This window comes from Chelonia mydas, chromosome 1, assembly GCF_015237465.2.
Source record: "Chelonia mydas isolate rCheMyd1 chromosome 1, rCheMyd1.pri.v2, whole genome shotgun sequence".
Lineage (NCBI taxonomy): Eukaryota > Metazoa > Chordata > Testudines > Cheloniidae > Chelonia > Chelonia mydas.
In genome coordinates, this window is record NC_057849.1 from 8,335,694 (window position 1) to 8,356,883 (window position 21,190).

Below are 21,190 nucleotides of genomic sequence, written 5' to 3' on the forward strand. Positions count from 1 at the left end.
ATGATGATAGTTACTGATGAGAATTACTGATCTCTGATCCCTTCGCGATAGCCCTGTGTGCCTTCAGAAAGTGTTCGTATCTCTCCTCAGTTACCTTAAGAACATAAGAATGGCCATACTGGATCAGACCAAAGGTCCATCCAGCCCAGGATCCTGTCTACCGACAGTGGCCAATGCCAGGTGCCCTAACAGGTAATGATCAAGTGATTTCTCTCCTGCCATCCATCACCCGCCTCTGACAAACAGAGGCTAAGGACACCATTCCTTACCCATCCTGGCTAATAGCCATAAATGGACTTAACCTCCATGAATTTATCCAGCTTTCTTTTAAACCCTGTTATAGTCCCAGTTCCCTTTTAAACCTTGTTATAGTCATATAGTTACCTTTCTCCAGATCTCTCTGTCTACTATCTACCCATTAATAGGGGGCATTTACAGGGTATCAGACCCTCTGGAGAGCTGCCCATTATCCCTAGTTTTCTTCCTAATCAACTCTACTTTTTAAATATACACAAATACACAGAGCAGCCAATTCCTCTCTGACTCAGTGGAGAGCCCAAGAGTTCTCATCTCCCTTTGGGAAGGTCCCTTAATTACTGTTTACTTCTAAACCTGGATAAAGAACACAGAAGCACAGACATTGAAAGAGAGACATTGGCTAGAGTGTCTATGGTTTCCAGCCTATTTGCATCCAGATGCCGCGTCTCCCCTAGAGGCTGAGTGAACCCCCCTGGGAGTGTGCACAGCTAGATTATAAACAGTGCACACCCCAGGTCGGCTCTCGGCGTGGGATGCTGCTGCAGATGCTGGGGTGAGAGAGGTGTGGAACACGGCTGTCTGCAGGGGATTCCCAGGGAAGACACGTCTGGCTCAGAATTCACAGGTACCCGTCTCTTGCTGAGGAGCTCACCTGCTCGACAAACCCAGTGCAACGTGGGCGTTATGGGATAGAGAATAGGTCTGTGGTCCTTTCCGCTCTGCTCAACTATTAACCATGCTGGGGCCCTTGCCACAGGGGATGAGTTTGCTCCAATATCACTGACCAAAGTGTCCCCTTTGCTCTGCCCCTGGCTGATGGGCTCCAGCCCCGAGGTGGCTGCATTTCAGTGGCCCAGGGGATGCTTCAGAATGAAAGGTTTTAGTAGATGTAGAATACAAGGCCAAATTATGAGGCCGTGGCCCATACGTTCTCCGGCCCCACAGAAGCAAAACTCCCCTTGGAGTAAGAATTGAGTAAAGACCTCAGGAGCCAGCTGTGTGTGAGTTAATGCACAGGGACTCTCAACTCCTCATCTTGCATTTCAGGGCTATGGCTGTTAAAAGGGGTGGCTCTCACCTGACTTTGTCATGAAAAGCATGGAGGGGCTAGAGCTCCTCACTGGAATAATTATATGAATTTTTCAACATGGGCAAGACCGCTTTTCTCCTGGCTTCATTTGAGAATTGGCTGAACTGTTATGTCTGAAACTTTCAAAAACAATTCAGCTAGAAGCAGAAACCCAGTGTGGGAAATTTCAGTCCAAATGGTTAAAATTTGGCCAACGGAAAATGAGGTCTCCTAATTGAATATGTCAGACAGCGTTAACTAACCATGGTGTCACCAGCATCACCTACAATGGCCAATTCATTTGTGAATCCCAATCAGCTATGCTCTTTGCTCTAATAATGTGTGTGGCAAGGAGTTCCACAGGCCAAATATGGATTAGGTAAACAATTTTCCTTTCTCAATGTTATATATTCAGACTTTCAATGTACTTGAATGTTCCCTTGTTCCTGTGTTATGAGACAGAGTAAATATAAATGCTTGACCTACTTTCTTTATCCATAGATTCATACGGTTTAAGATCAGAAGGGACAATTAGATCATCCTGTCTGACCTCCAGTATAACAAAAGCCGTTAAATTTCACCCAAGTTACCCCTGTATTGAGCTCCAAAACTTGTGTTTGACTAAGTTCTGGTCGACACTAGGATTTTACATTCTAGAATCATAGAGCCACAGGGGACCTCCAAGGGTCAGCTAGTCCAACCCTCTGCCAAGATGTAGGATTTGTTGTGTCTAAACCATGCAGGACAGAGGGCTCCAGCCTCCTTTAGAAAACCTCTAGTGAAGGAGCTTCCACAACCTGCCTAGGCAACTGTTCCATTGTCCTTCTGTTCTTATAGTTAAGGAGTTTTTCCTGAGATTGAATCTAAATCTGCTCTGCTGCACTCTGAACCAATTGCCTTTTGTCCTGCCCTTTGTCTCAAAAGGACAATTTTTCTCCATCTTTTTTATGGCAGCCTTTCAAATACTTGAAGACCACTCTCATGTCCCTCCTTAATCTTTTCTCAACTAAACACACCCACTTCCTTCAGCCTTTGCGCACATGGTTTGCATGCCATCCCTTGGATCATCTTTGTCGCTCACCTCTGGATCCTTTCCAGTTTCTCTACATCCTTTCTAGACAGCGGTGACCAATATTGCACACAGCACCTAACCAGTGCTGAGTAGAGTGGTACAATCACCTACCATGACTTGCATGCTATGCCTCTGTTAATGCAACCCAAAATTGCATTTGCTTTTTTTGCAACAGCAAAAGAATCCACACCCCTGAGAGCTGTCACTATATCAACCTAACCCGGATGTAAACAGCATGAGGTCGATGGAACAATTCTTCCATTGACCTCGCTGCCATCTCTCAGGGAGGTGAATTATCCTCGCTGACGGGAGTACACAGACCATCCCTGTAAGTCGTGTCTACACTGAAGCAGTTTGCAGTGCCTCAGTAGTGTTTTAAGTGTAGACAAACCCTCTAGCAGATCTTCCAGAAAAGCATCCAGTCTGGATCTGCAGACATGGGGAGTTAGAGAATCCACCACTTCCCTTTGCAGTTTGTCCCAACAATTAATCACCCCAGTGCTAATCATTTGGCCCATATTTCCGACTGGAATTTGTCTGGCTTCAGCTTCCAGCCATTGGGTCTTCCTCTGCCTTTCTAAACTAGATTACAGATCCCGTTAGTACCCATAGTTTTCTCCCCATGGAAGTCTCTGCTTGATTGTCTTTTTAGATGAGATAAATAGATGAAGCTCTTTAAACCTCTTTCTCTGTCAGGCATTTTTCCAATCTCCAAACATTTTTGTGGTTTTTTTCTGCACCCTCTCCAGTTTTTCAACATCCTTTTTGAAATGGGGACTGAAGAACTGGACACGGTCGGTTTCATCAGTGCCATGTGCAAAGATAAAACCCTTCCCCTGCTCCAACTCACCACTCGCCCGTTTATGCATCCAAGGATCGCGTGAGCCGATTTGGTCACAGCATTGCAATGGGAGCTTACGATAAGTTGGTCATCCACAATGACCCCTAAATCCTTTTCAGGATCCCTGCGTTCCATAATACTGTGCCTCAGCATGGTTGTGGGGCCTGCATTCCATGTTCCGAGAGGATCACTTTGCATTTGACTGTATCAAAACATTTTGTTTGCATGGGCCCAACTCAACAAACACTGCAGATCAATCGCTATGACTGCCCTGACTGCCTCACTGTAACCACTCTGCCAATCTTTGGGTCGTCCGTAGATTTTACCTGCAATCATTTTCTATTTGTTTCCAGATGATTGATGAAAATACTGAATAGCACCGGGCCTAGACCTGATCCCTGCAGAACCCCATGAAAAACACCTCCTTTCACTGGCAATGACCCATTCACAACTGCTTTCTGAGATCTGTCAGTGAGCTCATTTTTACTCCATTTAACATGTGCTCTACTGACGTTGTATATTGTTCATTTTTTTAACTGAATGTTTTCCCTGACTGAATCAAATGCCTCAGAGAAAATGAAGTCTGTTGCATCTGTTTGGTTCCCTTGATCAACCAAACGTGTACTCTCATGAAAGGATGAAATCGTATTTATTTGACAAGACCTGTTTCCATAAAACCATATTGTTGACTGGCATTAATTAGACTCCTAGATTTTTTTTAACTTATCCCAGATCAGCTTTTCCATTGTTTCTTAAACTTGTCAAATCTTTTTCAAAAATCTTTCCTTTTATTTTTTAATACTTAGGTTTAATGCAGAACTGTCCTTTATTTCCTTTGAGGGGTAAGGGGTAGGGGTGGGTCTGTTGCTGCCCGACTGCCTACTTCTGATTTGGAATGAGATGTTTGGTGATCGGTCAGTTCGTAACTCTGGTTTTTGTAACTCTGAGGTTCTACTGTAGATGCTGTTTAACATCCTCCTTGACTGCTAATGGACTGGAAAAATTTTCATGACCGTGTGTGATCTGAGTACCTGATACTGCTCCTTTCCAAATGCAGAACAAATCTATTTCTTGAACACATCTCCCTTTTCTCCAACATTAGCAAGTTTCCTTTCTTCCTCTCGGAATTGGCCTATACATTTTCTAGGGTTTCTTTTCTTCTTAATATAAATAATAAACCCCTTTTTTTATCCTTAGCCCTGCAAAGCATGGATTTCCCCTTATGTCTAAAACATCCTGTATCAATTTTCATAACTTCCAATTTGTATTGCTTACTATCTATTTTCCCTTTTCCCCATTTGTTATATATTGCTTTCCCCCCCTCAGTTGCTGCCTTCCCTTTGCAACTGAACTGGGTTTTTAAGCAAAGTTCTCCACTTTCTTGATTGTGGAATCATGGCTTTTTAGCTCTCTCATAAACTCTTCTTAAAGAACTTCCATTTTTCGTTCCCCTTTTTCTGTCTAAATTTTTCCTCCCACTCAGTTTTGCTGATAATTTGCCTCATCTTTGGGGAATTGGCCCTTTTGAAGGTTATCTATAGATAGCTATTACTGGCTGGGAGCTGTTCTCTGTTTGTCCATATCACTGTAATCAGTTCCTTTCTTTATTTTGTCCCCTTTCTATCTGCTATATCCTTTATAGAGACTGGGTGACCAAAACTGAGTGCATCTCCAAAGCAGGATATTCTCCATCCCATTCTTTACGCATCTGAACATTGTCTTTGTTGTGGCCACTACCGCAAATGAGCAGGTGTTTCCGTGGAGCTGCTATCAATAATTCCCAAGTCTTTTCCCTGAGGTGTGTTCTAGTTGGGATGTTTCCCCCGGCACATGTCTTGGCAAAGGTGTTTTTTTCCCACTCTCAGATTTTCAGTAACTAGGTGAATGGGAAACTCGCTACAGCATGGACTCTGTAGCCTGGGTTTCATTGTATTGAGCCGATGTGTAAATTGGCAGATTTTTTTTGCTGAAAGTTTGGTCAATGACCAGAAAGCCTTGAAAAGAAATCATTGTTGCAAACCCTTACACCGGTCATTAAGGTGCCTTTATTACGTCACTGAAACTGAGGAGTTCTGTCTTTAAAAGCGGCTTTGTAGTGTTTACACCTCCACTATTTCTTCACCAAAGGCTGCCTTTTGGCAAAAAAACTTGGCAGTGCAGATAAGGCCTAAGGAAGAATGAGGGAAAACCAGTATCTACTCGTGTTTCCTACTGGTGCCTATTAAGGTCTCCCACACAACGATGTGTAGGAATTATTGACGAAAGGAGCACCATAAAATATGGAACTGACATTAGTAGGGTCAATTATTCATAATTCATTTATCTTAACCATTAAAATGTCATTTCTCAGTGTGTGAAGAGCGACCAACCTGCTTCATCCATGACACCAGCCTCCAGCTGTGTATGTAGTGTCTAATATTAACATTTTCTCTCCATCCAGGCATTTGTCCTGCGACCATCACCCTAGACCCTGGGCACATACAGAAAAGTCAGGGGAACGTTCGGTACATGCAGGAAACACCGTTGTGCCTCAGCGTTGGACACCTTCTCTCGTACTCCATGTCAGATTCCAACTCAACCAACTTCACCAACCCCTCCACCTTCATCCTGCTGGGCATTCCTGGCCTGGAGGCAACCCACGTCTGGATCTCCATCCCCTTCTGTGTGATCTATGCCATAGCCATCTTGGGGAACTTCACCATCCTGTTCATCGTGAAGAGGGAGCCGAGCCTCCATGGGCCCATGTACTATTTCCTCTGCATGCTGGTCGTCACCGACCTGGTCCTGTCTATGGCCGTCCTACCCAAAATGCTGAGCATCTTCTGGTTCAATTCCAGGGAGATCAATTTCAGCGCCTGCCTCACCCAGATGTTCTTCCTTCTCAGCTTCTCTGTGATGCAGTCTGGGATCCTCGTGGCCATGGCTTTTGATCGCTATGTGGCCATCTGTGATCCCCTGAGACATTCCACCACTCTGACAAACCCTGTGGTGGTCAAAATTGGCCTTGCCGTGGTGCTGCGTGGCATCATGCTCATACTGCCCCATCCCTTCCTGGTGAGGAGGTGGCCATATTGCAGAACCAACATCATTCCCTACACATACTGCAAGCACATAGCTGTAGTGAAGCTGGCCTGCACCGACATCCGCCTCAGTAGTTACTACAGCCTCTCTGTGGCATTCTTGGTGACCGGTGTGGATGTGTTTTTTATCGCTGTGTCCTATACCCAGATCCTCAGGGCCATCTTCAGCCTCCCAACAAAGGATGCCCGCCTCAAGACTTTTGGGACCTGCGGCTCCCACCTCTGTGTCATCTTAGCGTCTTACACCCCACGTCTCTTCTCTGCCCTCACGGAACGGTTTGGGCACAATATGGCCCTGCATTTCCACGTTCTTATGAACAACGTGTATCTCCTGGTGCCCCCCGTGTTAAACCCCATCATCTATGGGGTGAGGAGCCAACAGATTCGGGATAGGTTGCTCCAGCTCTTTACTCAGAAAGGGACCTAAAATTTTCTCCTGGTGCTCTGGTTCTCAGACAGCGCTCCATGCAGAGCTGGCTGGTGACATGGTGCTGGGCCCTCTTCCCTGAATCACTGACTGGCCAGTCAAAGAGACATTAAACCTTTCCCTGACCTTACTGTGCTGTGTCAGGGTGACAAACAGGGGAATCCATCTGTGTGTAAAACTCATAGGGTTGCCACCTTTCTAATTGCTGGTAACTGGAACCCTGAGGACCCACCCCTCTGCCATTCATCTTCCCCCAGGTTCCACCCCTGCTCTGCCTCTTCCCCTCAAGGCCACGCCCCTCACTTGCTGCTCTCCTCCCCACCCCCTGTCACTCTCTGGATCATCCCTGTGATACTCTGTACCCTATAGCACCCCATATTTACCATGGTGATGTAACTATGGTATGTTTTGTACAAAGTATGCCCTGTGAGGTATCATTCTAAAAGTCTTAATCTGCTCAACATTGATATCTCCTTGGGTTGTATTTTATGAGAAGCTATGAAATTTTGCTACGTGTGAGTTACTAAAGTGTCGTATGAGCCTGGAAACACCCAAAACAAACCTTTCAGGTATGTCAAAGGAGTAGCCAGACAGTGTTAATTGCTGTCGTAAATCCACTAGCACAGGAACTCTGTATAAGAAAGCCTCCGCGGAGGGAGTATGGAGACAACGGAGAATGTTTGGCCAATAGGGGCGGACCCCCCACGTCACATTACAAAGACTTTCCAGAAAACTGGAAGAAATTATAAAAGGAGGGGAGTGAAATCATCTCTTCTCTTCACTCCCCCACAACTCAACACCTGCAAGAAGCTCAGGAAGGCAAAGGAGTTTGAATCGGGGAGGGGAACCCAGGCTTCAAAGCAGGTACAGCCTGTTCCTCAGGAATCTGTAAGCCTGCTTGTATCATCAGTCAGGGTGAGATATTGCTGACTCAAATCCTATCAAGCATGTACAAGTCTTACGCTGCAGGTTTGTTTCATTTCCTGAATAACCTGCTTTGATCTGTTTCTTTATCACTTATAATCACTTAGCATCTATCCTTCTGTAGTTAATAAACCTGATTAATGTTTCGTCTTAACTAGTGTGTTTTTGAGTGAAGTGTTTGGGACTCTTAGCTCCGTTAGCAAAGACTGGTGCATATCTTCCCCTATCGAGGGGGGAGAGGCTAATTAATGAGCTCGCACCATACACATCTCTGTGTTGTGCAAGACGGTGTAATTCTGAGTCTATGCTCCAGGAGGGGTGCAAGGCTGGGGAGCTGGGATATTGGCTGAAGTAGATGAGTAGCTTAGGTAAAGCACTCAGGTAACTTAGCTGAGTGTGTGGCAACACCTGCTGTCGTGTTGGGTGAGAACAGGGCCCGGAGGGGCTGGCTCTGTGTCACCAGCGGAGCAGGGGAAGAGGCCAACCCAGCTGAATGGTTTGGGGGCACAGCAGTTCCAACAGCTTCCAGGCTTCTCCCAGAGGTACATCCCATCACAATCTCCTCCTCCCACCCAGTGCCCCCAGCTGGGCTCCCTCTGCTCTGGGGATGGGACGTGAGATGCTGCAGCCTGACAAGGAGCCTGCCTGCGGGTAGGAGGCAGCCCCAGTTAATGACCCAATGCCTACCTCTGCCCTGCAGTAACTGGACATCGTTATACATAGAGATATGAATAGAATTCTTAAGTCAGTTTCATGGTCGAGATGGTGAGCTTTAGAGTAGCAAAGAGTTCTTTCAGAATTAACCCTTCGCTTGCAGCCCAATGTTCAGTATCAGGGGGATCCAGAATGGAAATGTAGACCTCAGTCTTCTGACTTGAGCTTCTCCTGACGAAGCTGAAGCAGATTTGAGATGACAGGATCATGACCCAAGTATTCTTTTAAGGACCATTTGCAGGCTATGATAATGAAGAACTGTTGCTTTGAAATAGAATTACCTATTTCCTGTGAATACACTGGTAACTCTTCCATTCATCAGCATAAAGTAATTATCCGTTAAGCATGCATAGGTAGATCACTATAAACATCAAATAGAAGTATAAACAATGAAATTATTACACCCAAGTTTAATTTCAATGTTACTATTTTCTTTTGATCTTTGAATCAACGGATATACCAACAGACAGGATCCATCTGTTTACATGGTTAACATCTAACAAGATATAAATAAACACATACAATTAGGATTACCTCTTGTCATAACCATACAGCTAAAGGTAGCCTAGAATCCCTCCTTTACTTGTAAGGGGTTAAGAAGCTCAAGTAACCTGGTTGGCACCTGACCAAAAGGACCAATGGGGAAAGAAGATACTTTCAAATCTGGGGGGTGGGAGGCTTTGTTTGGGCTCTTTGTTTGTGTGCTCTCTCATGGGACTGAGAGGGGCCAGGCAGAAAACTCCTTCTCCTGCAGACCATCCTGAAACAAGTCTTTCATACCACAAAAAGTGTAAGTAAGCAAGGTGAGGTGCATTAGGTTATCATTTGTTTTTGCTTGTGACTTTTCCCTGTGATAGAGGGAGGTTTATTCCTGTCTCTGTAACTTTAAAGTTGCCTAGAGGGAACTCCTCTGTGTTTTAAATCTTTTGTTACCCTGTAAAGTTACCTTCCATCCTGATTTTACCAAGGTGATTCTTTTACCTTTTTTTAAAAATAAAAGTCTTCTTTTAAGAACCAGATTGATTTTCAGTGTCCTAAAGACCCAGAGGTTTGGGTCTGTGCTCACTTTGTAACCAATTGGTTAGGATATTATTCTCAAACCTCCCCAGGAAAGGGGGTGTAGGAGTTTGGGGGGATATTATGGGGGAGATAGGGCTCCAAGTGGCCCTCCCTGAATGTTTGTTTAAATCACTTGGTAGTGGCAGCGATACCAGGAGCAAGGAAGAAATTGTGCCTTGGGGAAGTTTTTAACCTAAGCTGGTAGAAATAAGCTTAGGGGGTCTTTCATGCGGATCCCCGCATCTGTACCCCAGAGTTCAGAGTGGGGAGGGAACCCTGACACCTCTAATTCTCTAACCGTACACGTTTGCGTTTCAAAGCTCAAGTCCATTTCCCATGGCTATGTTGCTATTTATGAGAAATGGCCCTAATGACCATTTATATACTTCTCTAATATGTCTTTAAAGGTTGAATTTTGGTCAGTTAGCGTGCTAGTTGCATAACCCTTTCTGACCATGTCACACCTATTTACTCACATTTGATCGTAGGAACCATCTGTATCCTTATGTCTTGGGGCTTTTACTGTACTCTTCGCTCATGCTCCTTGTGCTCAGAGGCAGGAGGCTTGGGCGGACAGAAGAAAGGAGTAACTGCATTTTAGATAAAATCCGTTTTCTCCAGCTTCTCTACTGACGGGTGGGCTTGGAAGGAATGGAACCTCCTCAGAAGAGGAATGAGAGAGAGGCGGAATTGGTCCAGCCCTTTACAAACACAGAGATTGGATGAGTCAGAAGAAGCTGGGGCAGCAGAGAGGCACAATGGCAGCAGAGGGGACTCTCTGGTTTCAGAGCTATGGCTGCAGCAGAGAGACAGACTCCAGATGGAGCAGAAGCCAGGAGGTGGCCTCTGGACACCTTAGAGGGCTCTGATGAAATCCCAAAGAATGCTCCAGGGCAGTGAGGACACTGAGGTGGGAAAGGTGTGCCGGTGTTGTATTGTGTTTAACTGGATCTGGGTATCTCTTGTGCTGTGTAAAGTAGAGGAATTGGTTTAGCAACCCCTTTTGGAAGGCCTGGATCTATTTGCTTTAATGATCCTGTGTTCTGAAAGAGAGAAACTGAAAATAGAGTTTGCCCAAGGTGGCGGGGGGCCTCTGGGAAGGTGTGTTGAAGGAATTGGAGAGTCTGGGGAAGCCAAGCCAAGTCTAGTCTCAGGGCCCTGGTGCTTGGCATGCAGCTCTCTGTATAACCCACACGCCTCCTGGGTGCGGTGTTCTGTCCCATCTAGTGGCACTGAGACCACTTAAAGAGAGAGATAAAATGAGTCTGCTTGACAGCCTTAACTAATAAGCAGTTGGCTTTTACCTCATGCAGTAGAGGCTCATGTACTAAGCTCCAAAGGTCCAAAGTTCGATCCCGCCCACTGACGACCAGGGTCTGTCGGTGTTACAAGTGGGGGATCATCCGGGATTTCAACTGAGAAATCTTCTATGCTACCGAGGTAGTTGGATTCCTGTTTTTGTAACTGTGAAGATGAAGCTAGAGGGGAATCCTCTTTCTTTGAAATCTTTTTATTACCCTGTAAAGTTACCTTCCATCTGGATTTTGCAGGTGTAATTCTTTTACTTTTTTCTTTATAATAAAGTTCTTCTTTTAAAAACCTGATAAATTTCAGTGTCCTGAAGACAAAGAGTCTAGTGTGTGCACACATTGCTAAGGCAATTAGTTGGACTATTCTTCTCAAGCCTCCTCAGGAAAGGGGGTGAAGGGGCTTGGGGGGATATTTTGAGGGAATAGGGATTCCAAGTGATCCTTCCCTGAGTTTTTGATAAAATCACTTGATGGTGGCAGCAATACCGTGCAAGGACAAGGACAGGAATTTGTGCCTTGGGGAAGTCTTAACCTAAAATGGTAGAATATAAGCTTAGGGGGTGTGGAAGTATAACATTGTATAAGTATAACGTTGTATAAGGGGACATGCTGGATACATTGTATATGAGAGGGCATGCCAAAACATGTTACAAAGTATCTGAGGGAGCACACGTAGGGACAGTTAGCTTTTGAATGGAGAAGCAATTAAGATAGAGCCAGCACGTCTAAGAAGCAGGCATCAGAATGGAAGGTGTGAAGGACAATTAGTTAAGTTAACTGGAAGCTGTTAAAGGAGATTGTTAAGGGTGGCAGGTAATTGAAGATACGTGACTGGTCTCAGGGATCTCGAAGGGTGGTGACTAAAATCTTTTTCTTCTTTTGTCTGTAACTTCTCTGTAACTTGTTCTCCAAAAAACTGTATAAATTAAGAGACACAAGCCCCACTCGGGGGGCTCACTTCTAAATGTATTAGCAGAGCAGCTTTGCTAATAAAACAGAGTGGTCTGATAAATTGTGAGTCTGAGTCAAACTTTGACAGTTTGGAGGTCCCACCGAGATGGCAAGCAGCTTCACTGAGGCTGTGTGATCCCTGACTGCCTTGCACGACGATCGTGGCAGCCGGTGCCTGGATGCTTAGTCCAAGCGATCCTCCACAAGACAGAAAGGTACACAGCAGCAGCGCAGTCTATGCCATTGAACTTGTTGGTTCCCACTCTGTTCGGGTAGAGGTCTTTGGATCCAGCTTCTGGAATCAGACGTCTCAGGTAATTATTATTTTTGTGCTTTAACCGGTTTGAGGACTGTCTTGTCTTTGTGTCTATCCGTCTTCCCCGTGGTGTGTGTGTGAATCTGGGAGCCATCTCTGTCCGGAGGCTGGCTGACCAAGGGGTCCCCGTCCCCACGGTCTGAATAAGTGGAATCTGCACAGCTGCAGCCACACCACGCCTTGGGTATAACCCCTGGTGTGAAAGCAAGGGCAGTTGAGGCAGTAGCCTGTGGGCTCCTTTCTGTGTGTTGCACCGGGTACCACTCTGCTGAGCCCGAATTTCCTTCTTGTGTGAGTGCTGTGTGAAGTCCTCCTGGATGGGTAATCAGAAGTCTAAGGTAGAACAGTTCCCTAAGGGAACTCCAGCTTATTTTATGTATTTTAGGAGGGGTCCGGACTGTTGTAGGTTTCTTGAAAAATGGTCCAAATTAGCTCTAGAGAACCCCAAATTACAGTGGCCACTGTTAGGTTCTTGGGACAAGGATCGAGTGGACACTTTAAAAAGCAAACTCATCCTCCCAAAAACCAAATTGGAGAGAGGAGAAGTAGACTGCTTCATGCAGTGGTGGGAAGAGGCAAATCGTAGATGGACTGAGTCAAAACTCACCTCTCTTAAAAATTCTATCAAAAAACTTACAGTTCAATTGGATGCAGTCTCTCCCACCACTAGTCCGAGCGCTCCCCTTTGCCCAGTCCTGTGCAATGATCCGGATCAAACCCGACCCCCACCATACTCCTGCGCAAATAAGAAATCAGAAAAGGAAAAATCTTCAGTGACTACAGATAATGAAAGTGAAGAAGATACTCTCATTGGCCTCGCAGCTCTGCAAAATCTTATGAAGAAGAAATCCAAAGCAGACTGCAAAGATTCTCTTGACATCTCTGAAAAGAGAACCTGATGGGAGGTTAATGAGAGACTCTGATCAAACTGTTGTGGCACCCTTACGAGTCCTTAAGATGGGAGAAAGCGAGTCCATATGGGATTATAAGCCCTGGACTCGTACGGAACTTTTATCTATAGTTAAAAGTTTTCCCAAACCACAGGAAAACTCTGTCAAATTTGCTGAGGAGTTTCTGTTAATCTGTGAAATCTATGAACCCTCTGAGACAGATCTCCTCCAACTGTGTAAATTGTTAGCTCCTGCCAGTTATTATGAAAAATGGTTGGCTGCCGCAGACTGGCCAGCTGAGGCACGCCACTCAACCATAAAAAGTACTGGCCCAGATTCAGCATACAGAGAACAGTGTATGTCTCTTTGGAAGCACCTGCATCAAGCCATTCCCAAAGTGTGGTCTCCTAAAACAAACTGGACAGCAATACGTTGCTGTAAGCAAGGGCAAGGAGAAAGCCCAGGCGACTATAGGTCCCGGCTAACTGATATTTTCCTACAGCCTTCAGGAATACAAGAGCCCGATGTAAATGGACAGGGGGCCTTGGCACATGCATTTGTTGATGGTCTTCTCCCTGCCACAGGCAGCATGTTAAAACGAATAAGTGTGGGATGGGAGACTGAAACCATGGACAAATTGCTGGCAGTAGCAGAGCATTGCCACCACACTTTAAAAGGAAAGGAGGAACCGTCCTCCCAAAAGTTAATGGCTCTGCAGATACAGCATTATTCAGGACTAAGCAGACCACACCGGGGACAGGGACGGCGTTGCGGAAGGGGGCGGGGGGCTGGATTAACTGGGGTTTGTAACTACTGTAAACAGCCTGGACACTGGAAAAAAGGGTGTCCAAGACGACCTAATAATTGTATGGGAAATCAAGTGAACCCCCCGCTGGTTCCTCCAGCTGATCCCCAACCCTATTTTTCACCCCAACAATGACGGGATGCTGGGGAACCTCACAAAGTTTTAGCTCCCTTATTACTGCTGTCCCCTACTGGAGAATGTGTCCTGACTGTAAATGATCTCTCTCTCCCTTTCCTTGTTGATACTGGAGCTTGTCTTTCTACAATCCGCACCACTGACTTGCCTGAGGTTCCCCGATCTGGAAAATCTGTGTCTGCTGTTGGCATTACAGGGATCCCTACCTCTTTTCCCCTCTCAAAACCTTTGTCTGTTCAGGTCGGTCCCCTCTCTGAGGAGCATGCATTCCTCCTCTCTGATTCCACCCCTGCAAACCTTCTGGGACGGGACTTGCTATGCAAACTTGGCTGTTCTATTTACTGCTCCCCAGATGGCGTCTATCTGCAAATCCCTCAGTCTTCCTTATGTGATTCTGTAGCCTCCCTGCTGTCTGAAACTTCCCTCTCCACTCCGGTCCCTTGCTGTCCCTTAACTCCGTCCCTAGAGCACCTAATCTCTCAGGTTCCTTCCTCCCTATGGCCATCTCACCCATCTGAAGTGGGCCGATTAAATACTGTCCCAGTTCGGATTACTGTAGACAATTCCAAACCTCTGCCTCGCCTGTCTCAGTATCCTTTGAATCCTGAGGCAGAGGCTGGGATTGCTCCAGTTATATCTGCATTAAAAGAACAAGGAATTATTGTCCCTTGTTCCAGCCCCTGTAACACCCCTATCCTCCCAGTTCAAAAGGCTGATGGCAAATCATGGCGATTTGTTCAAGACCTTCGAGCTATTAACCGTATTGTCATACCTTCTTTTCCAGTGGTTCCTAACCCTGCTACAATACTAGTGTCTATTCCTCCATATGCAACCCACTTTACTGTTGTAGATTTGTGCTCCGCTTTCTTCTCTGTCCCAGTTCACTCTGAATCCCAGTATCTCTTTGCCTTCTCCTACAAGGGTCAGCAATATACATGGACTACCCTTCCCCAGGGGTATACAGAGAGTCCATCCTATTTTTCTCAAGCCCTAGCCAGGGATCTCGCTGATCTGGTTTTCCCATCAGGATCCACACTGATCCAATATGTGGACGATTTACTCCTGTGCTCCCCCTCTCTGTCTGCCTCAGAAACTGATTCACTAACACTTCTCACAGCTTTAGCGAACAAGGGTCATAAGGCTTCTCGCACAAAATTGCAGCTCTGCCAAACCTCTGTCACATACCTAGGCTTCCTTCTCTCCCAGGGCTCCCGTACACTCTCTCCAGCCCGGGTACAAGCCATCCTTAGCTTTCCCCAGCCTTGCTCTCCACGCCAGGTCAGAAAATTCTTAGGCATGACAGGGTTCTGTAGGCAATGGATTCCCCAATATGCTTCTCTGGCTAAATCACTCCAAGAACTCACTCGATCCTCTGTACCTAACCCCATGCCATGGCCACTTGAAGCAAATGCTGCTTTCATCTCCCTTAAGCAGAATTTAGCCTCTGCCCCTGCCTTAGGGTTACCTAACTATGACAAGCCTTTTACCCTTTTCTGTCACGAACAATCTGCTTGTGCCCTCGGGGTTCTTACTCAGGAGCACTGTGACAGAAATCGCCCGGTGGCTTATTTTTCTGCAACCTTGGACCCTGTAGCCCAGGGTTTACCCCCCTTGCCTACGCGCTGTAGCTGCTGCAGCGCGCCTGGTCGAGATGTCTGAGTCCCTTGTCCTCAGCTCTCCTCTCACTCTCATGGTTCCCCATTCTGTGGAAACTCTCCTTCTGCAACGCAACACTGCTCACCTCTCCTCTGCTCGCCTCACTAGGTATGAACTTTTGCTGCTTTCAGCCTCACATATCACTATTAAGCGCTGCTCCCGGTTAAACCCTGCTACCCTCCTTCCTTTACCTAGTGATGGTGAACCCCCATGACTGCCTTGCAACTGTCTCCGCTATCACTGTCCCGTGCCCCGACCTTTCAGATGTACCTCTCCCTAACTCTGACCTGGTGTTATTCACTGATGGGTCCTGTTATAGAAATGACCAAGGCCACCTTCTTGCAGGGTACGCTGTGGTCTCTCTCTCTGAGACCATAGAAGCTGCGCCCTTACCCTCTGTGACCTCTGCCCAGGTGGCTGAACTGATTGCTCTAACCCGTGCCTGCTTTCTAGCCGAGGGGCTCTCTGCCACTATTTTTACTGATTCTCGGTATGCCTTTGGGGTTGTGCATGACTTTGGCACCCTCTGGCAGGCTCGAGGTTTTCTTACCTCTACTGGTACCCCTATCAAGAATGCCCCCTACATTGCCGCCCTCCTGTATGCAGTTTTACTACCGTCTGCCTTGGCAATTGTTAAGTGTACTGGCCACTCAGCGGCAGACACCGAGGTGGCAAAAGGTAATGCACTTGCTGATGCTGCTGCAAAACATGCCGCCACTATAAAACCTTCACCAGAAGTATTTCTTGGTCCCCTCTCTGTCTCTGTAAAGCCACCATCCCTGTCTCATCTCGCTCAGCTCCAGAATTCTTCCCCAGAAACAGAGAAAGACTCCTGGAGTGCTTTGGGTTGCTCTTTGCATTCTGATTCCCTTTGGCGATCGCCCACCGGTACCTTTGTAGCCCCCCTCTCACTCTACCCGTCTCTAGCCGCCCTGCTACATGGTGTTTCGCATGTCGGCAAGGAGGGGATGGTCTCTGCTATGAGTAAGGCGGGGTGGTGGGCTCCCCATTTCAGCTCCTTTGCAACCCACCACTGTGCCGCTTGTGTTACTTGTCAAAGCCACAATGTAGGCAAATCTGTAAAAGTAACACAAGGGTTCCGGGGTTTGCCTCAAGCACCTTTCCTACACTGGCAACTTGATTTTGTACAAATGCCAAAGTGTCAAAAATATGAATTCATTTTAGTTATAATATGTCTGTTTTCGGGTTGGATTGAAGCCTTTCCCTGTCGCAAAGCTGATTCATTGTCCGTTGCAAAATGTCTGTTAAACCACATTATCCCTATCAAGGGAATTCCTGCCACTTTGTCTAGTGACCGGGGAACACATTTTACTGGAAAAATTGTTCAACATCTAAACCAGGTATTACATGTCACCCACCTGTTGCACTGCCCTTACCATCCACAGAGTGCAGGGGCAGCTGAAACGCGAAATGGTGTGCTTAAAAATAAGCTGGCAAAAATCTGTAGTTCCACAGGGTTAAACTGGCCAGCTGCTTTACCACTGGCCCTTATGGAAATTCGGTCATCCCCATCCCAGAGACACAAATTGAGTCCATTTGAAATCATCATGGGATGCCCTATGTGAACAATGGCTACTATTACCCCAGCCCCAGACCTAAACCTAACTCACAGCACGCTCCTCCAGTGCTGCAAAGGGTTAATGCAAGCTGTGAGCTCCTTCCATTCGCAGGTGCGAGCGCTTGGCCGACGGAACCCACGTCTGCTGCCTGTCACACTCTTGAGCCCGGTGATTGGGTCTACCTGCGGCACCACCTTCGGAAGCAGGCCTTGGAACCCCGGTGGAAGGGTCCATACCAGGTACTGCTCACCACCCAGACAGCAGTGAAATTATCCGGCATCGCTGCATGGATCCATGCCTCACAGTGTAAGCCAGCGCCACCTCAAGGGGACCAAGCACCTCTGCAAGACCACGCAGAACCAGCTTCAACCCCAGAAGACAAAGAGGAACAGCCTGCAATACCTTACAATCTGCGCTCTCGTAAGGGTTGCCAGAAGCAGAGGGTAAGCAGACACCAGGACCCAACAAACAAGAAGCAGTAGTGAGCCTAGCACCTGCTGCCTGGTGGACTTAAAACCGTGACTGCGGTTCCCTCGAAAGGGGTTGTCGGAACCAGAAAGGGTCCTGCTTCCAACATGTGTCCTTTGAGAAGCTTAATCCTCAGCTACTGTGTCCTGAGGGTCTGGGGAATCCAGAGTGACAGTGACAATTCTTTCATCCAACAACAGGTGCAGATAGCCCAGATCCTGAATATTTCTAATTGCTGGGTCTGCAGCCACATCCCAGCTCACTCACAAGCTAGTATCCCCACCATGGCAATCCCTTTGAATTCCTCAGAGCTTGCTGGAGAACCCTATCCACTTAAAAGGACATGGAAGGAAAATGACACTTTGGGGGCTGGGAAAAACATATGTTCCTAAACTTATAAGTGTGGTGAAAGGAAAGGGCCACTGGTGCTGGGTGTGTAATGGGACAGGGCTGAATCTAGGGAGGAGCAGCTGTCTCCAATACATCGTGTCCCATGGTGTATGGGACTATTCAAACAAGGTTGGAGAATGGCGAACCGGGTATAGAAAGATAAACTTCCTCTCAACCTGGGATCAAACCAAAGATTCAATCTCTTGCTCCCCCTTCAGCCTCCCTGAGAAAAACAGCACCATCTACAAATGTCATGTGAATGCTACCTCTTCTCCCAGTGAAAATCATCCTGTGCCCTTTGGGGGATACTATTCCTCCTTCGTAAATTCTTACATGTCAAAGGGTTGCAGTCAACCCTTCCCAGCTTTAATGGGACATCATTGGGTTTGTGGGGAAAATGCTTACACTGTGTTACCAGCAAATTGGTCAGGTATCTGTTATCCTGCTCAGCTTTTCCCACAATTCCGGGTGCTTCAATCCCTCCCACGAAATCGCCTCCGTAATTTCAGGCGAAAAAGGAGGGACTTGCCAGATGCTAAATGGTATGTGGATAACATAAGCCCCCTAACTTGGGAAGAAGCTGTTGGCATTTCTTTAGTCCCAGTAGGGGGGGTAATCCACCATGCAAAAAGGCTTTCAAGGTTACAAGCGGTGGTTGAGATCATGGCCAATGAAACAGGAGAGAGCTTAAAAGCTCTAGCCAAAGAAGCAGGAGCGGTCCGACAAGTGGCCCTCCAAAACCGTTGGGCATTAGATATAACACTGGCAGCCAAAGGAGGGACCTGTGCTCTAACTGGAACAGAATGCTGTGTATACATACCTGATAATACTAATGAGGTAATAAATCATGCTAGCCATCTGGAGCAAATGGCATACCTTCCCCACGAAGAACCAAGTTCCTTGTGGAACTGGATAAGTAACTTATTCAATTTCTCTAGTCTGGGAAACTGGTTGTTTCAAGGAATCCTGACTATCCTATTTGGAATTCTAATAATCTTTGTGTGTTTTCAATTGATTTCTTGTTGTATCCAAAACTGCACAAGACACACCATCCATCAGGTTACCCCTAACCAGAGTGCTAATCTAATGTTGTTAAATGTCACCAGTGAAAGTAATGAAAAAGAACGATTGATGTATGGAATCCAGTAAGTCATTGGTCATGGGCGTAGCCTTGACCAAAAGGGGGGGTTGTGGAAGTATAACATTGTATAAGTATAACGTTGTATAAGGGGACATGCTGGATACATTGTATATGAGAGGGCATGCCAAAACATGTTACAAAGTATCTGAGGGAGCACACGTAGGGACAGTTAGCTTTTGAATGGAGAAGTAATTAAGATAGAGCCAGCACATCTAAGAAGCAGGCATCAGAATGGAAGGTGTGAAGGGCAATTAGTTAAGTTAACTGGAAGCTGTTAAAGGAGATTGTTAAGGGTGGCAGGTAATTGAAGATACGTGACTGGTCTCAGGGATCTTGAAGGGTGGTGACTAAAATCTTTTTCTTCTTTAGTCTGTAACTTCTCTGTAACTTGTTCTCCAAAAAACTGTATAAATTAAGAGACACAAGCCCCACTCGGGGGGCTCACTTCTAAATGTATTAGTAGAGCAGCTTTGCTAATAAAACAGAGTGGTCTGATAAATTGTGAGTCTGAGTCAAACTTTGACAGGGGTCTTTCATGTGGGTCCCCACATCTGTTCCCCAGAGTTCAGAGTGTGTGGGGAGGAGGAACCCAGACAGTCTCTCCCTTGGAAAGTGCTTGGCAGAATGGAAGAGGCAGGGAGACCCTGTTTTTCTGGATTTTGTCCCATCTCACTCTCTCTATCCAAGAATTTTGGTGCCTTTTCTCTCCCTTTCCTCTCTAATTCCTCACACACACACATGCCTCCCTCTCTCTGCCACTTCTAATGCGCATCCCACCCTAGGTGCCAGTTACAAACAGGCAAGGCTCTGTAATTCCATCCACTTCAGTGGAAATAGCAGGTGTAGCACTGTGAACTGCTGCAGCTGAGCACTGATCTGGCTGGGCATGAAGCAGTGCGCATTAGTCTGGTTATTAATCCACATAACCCTAAGTCCCTCGTCATTACCATCAAGCAGCCTGCAACTGCAAACTGCAACCAGCTCAGTATTAACCTGTCTAGAGGGATTGCTGGGCAGAAGGCAGCTTCTTAGATAGGGCTGGATGCTGCTAGAAAGATGTGGGGGCTGCGCTCTTACAGTGCAGCATTTGTGAGGATGTCATGGCTGCAGGCTTGCTACAAAGCTAGAGATCTATAGAACAATGGGTACCCCAGCTCCAGTGGATGGAAGCAAAATGTGGGGGGCTGAGGAACTCCAGGCTGATGTTTTCAGTGCTCACAGTCTCCAGCAGCTGCTCCGTATCAAGATCAGCAGCACAAGAACAGGCGTGAGGAATTCTTGAACCCACAACCGCGCCCATCAGCGCTGTGCCAGTCTTGGCAGCTTTCTTTCTGGCGACACAGAGCTAGAGTGAAAGACCAGCATATGCTGAAGTGGGCATACCAAGGAATATCACGATATGGCCAGTGATCATCTGGGTGCCAAACATTTAGGTGGCACAACAGACCTGCCACTGCGTGAATATACAACCTGATCCCCTTAAATACCTTCCCAGAGATTAATCGGGGCAGCACTCGGTTTGCAAGGAGGCTACGTTCCTTTGGGATTTGCCATGAAAATAATGATGATGCCTGATGGGACGAACAGCTCCCCAGATACTGTGGCAAAAGGTCTGTTTCTCCAGTAATGTGTGTGAGGCTGAGGTCTGAGAAACAGAAAGTGCAGGAGACACTTGCTGAACGATGAAAGTGAGAGGGACATTTTCAGGGGGTCATATATTGCACATGTGATGGGCAGCTGGGAAAACACTCTTTCCATTTCCTTTGCTCTGAACCTTGGCTTGCTTTTCTCCTGTAGTACAAAACAGAATGTTGTCTTTTTCAGGACATGGATGTATGGCTTATACTAAAACACAAAATTAGATCTTAGAGAGCTCTAGTTTGATAGATATATTGCTGTGACATGTTGTACCCCAAAGCAACACCCTGGAACCCCCATATTCACCACTGTTATATAGTTGCCCCAAATCTTGTACAAACTATGTCATGTGAGGTGTCAGTGGAAAAGCAATGGTTTGCTGAATATGATTATCCTATTTGTATGCAAATATGAATATCTACTCTGTACCTGTATTTCAAATGTGATTCCTCCTGTGGTAACTCCC

At 46.5% G+C, this 21,190-nt stretch overlaps 1 protein-coding gene across 1 annotated transcript; it reads left to right on the forward strand.

The window, feature by feature from the left end:
* The first annotated feature begins 780 nt into the window (after positions 1-780).
* LOC119565192 (olfactory receptor 52K1-like) lies at positions 781-6,747 on the forward strand. The gene is made up of 2 exons (XM_037889649.2): positions 781-863; positions 5,681-6,747. The coding sequence occupies exon 2, from the start codon at positions 5,749-5,751 to the stop codon at positions 6,745-6,747; it is 999 nt and encodes a 332-aa protein (XP_037745577.2). The 5' UTR covers positions 781-863; positions 5,681-5,748.
* The last annotated feature ends 14,443 nt before the right edge of the window (positions 6,748-21,190 follow it).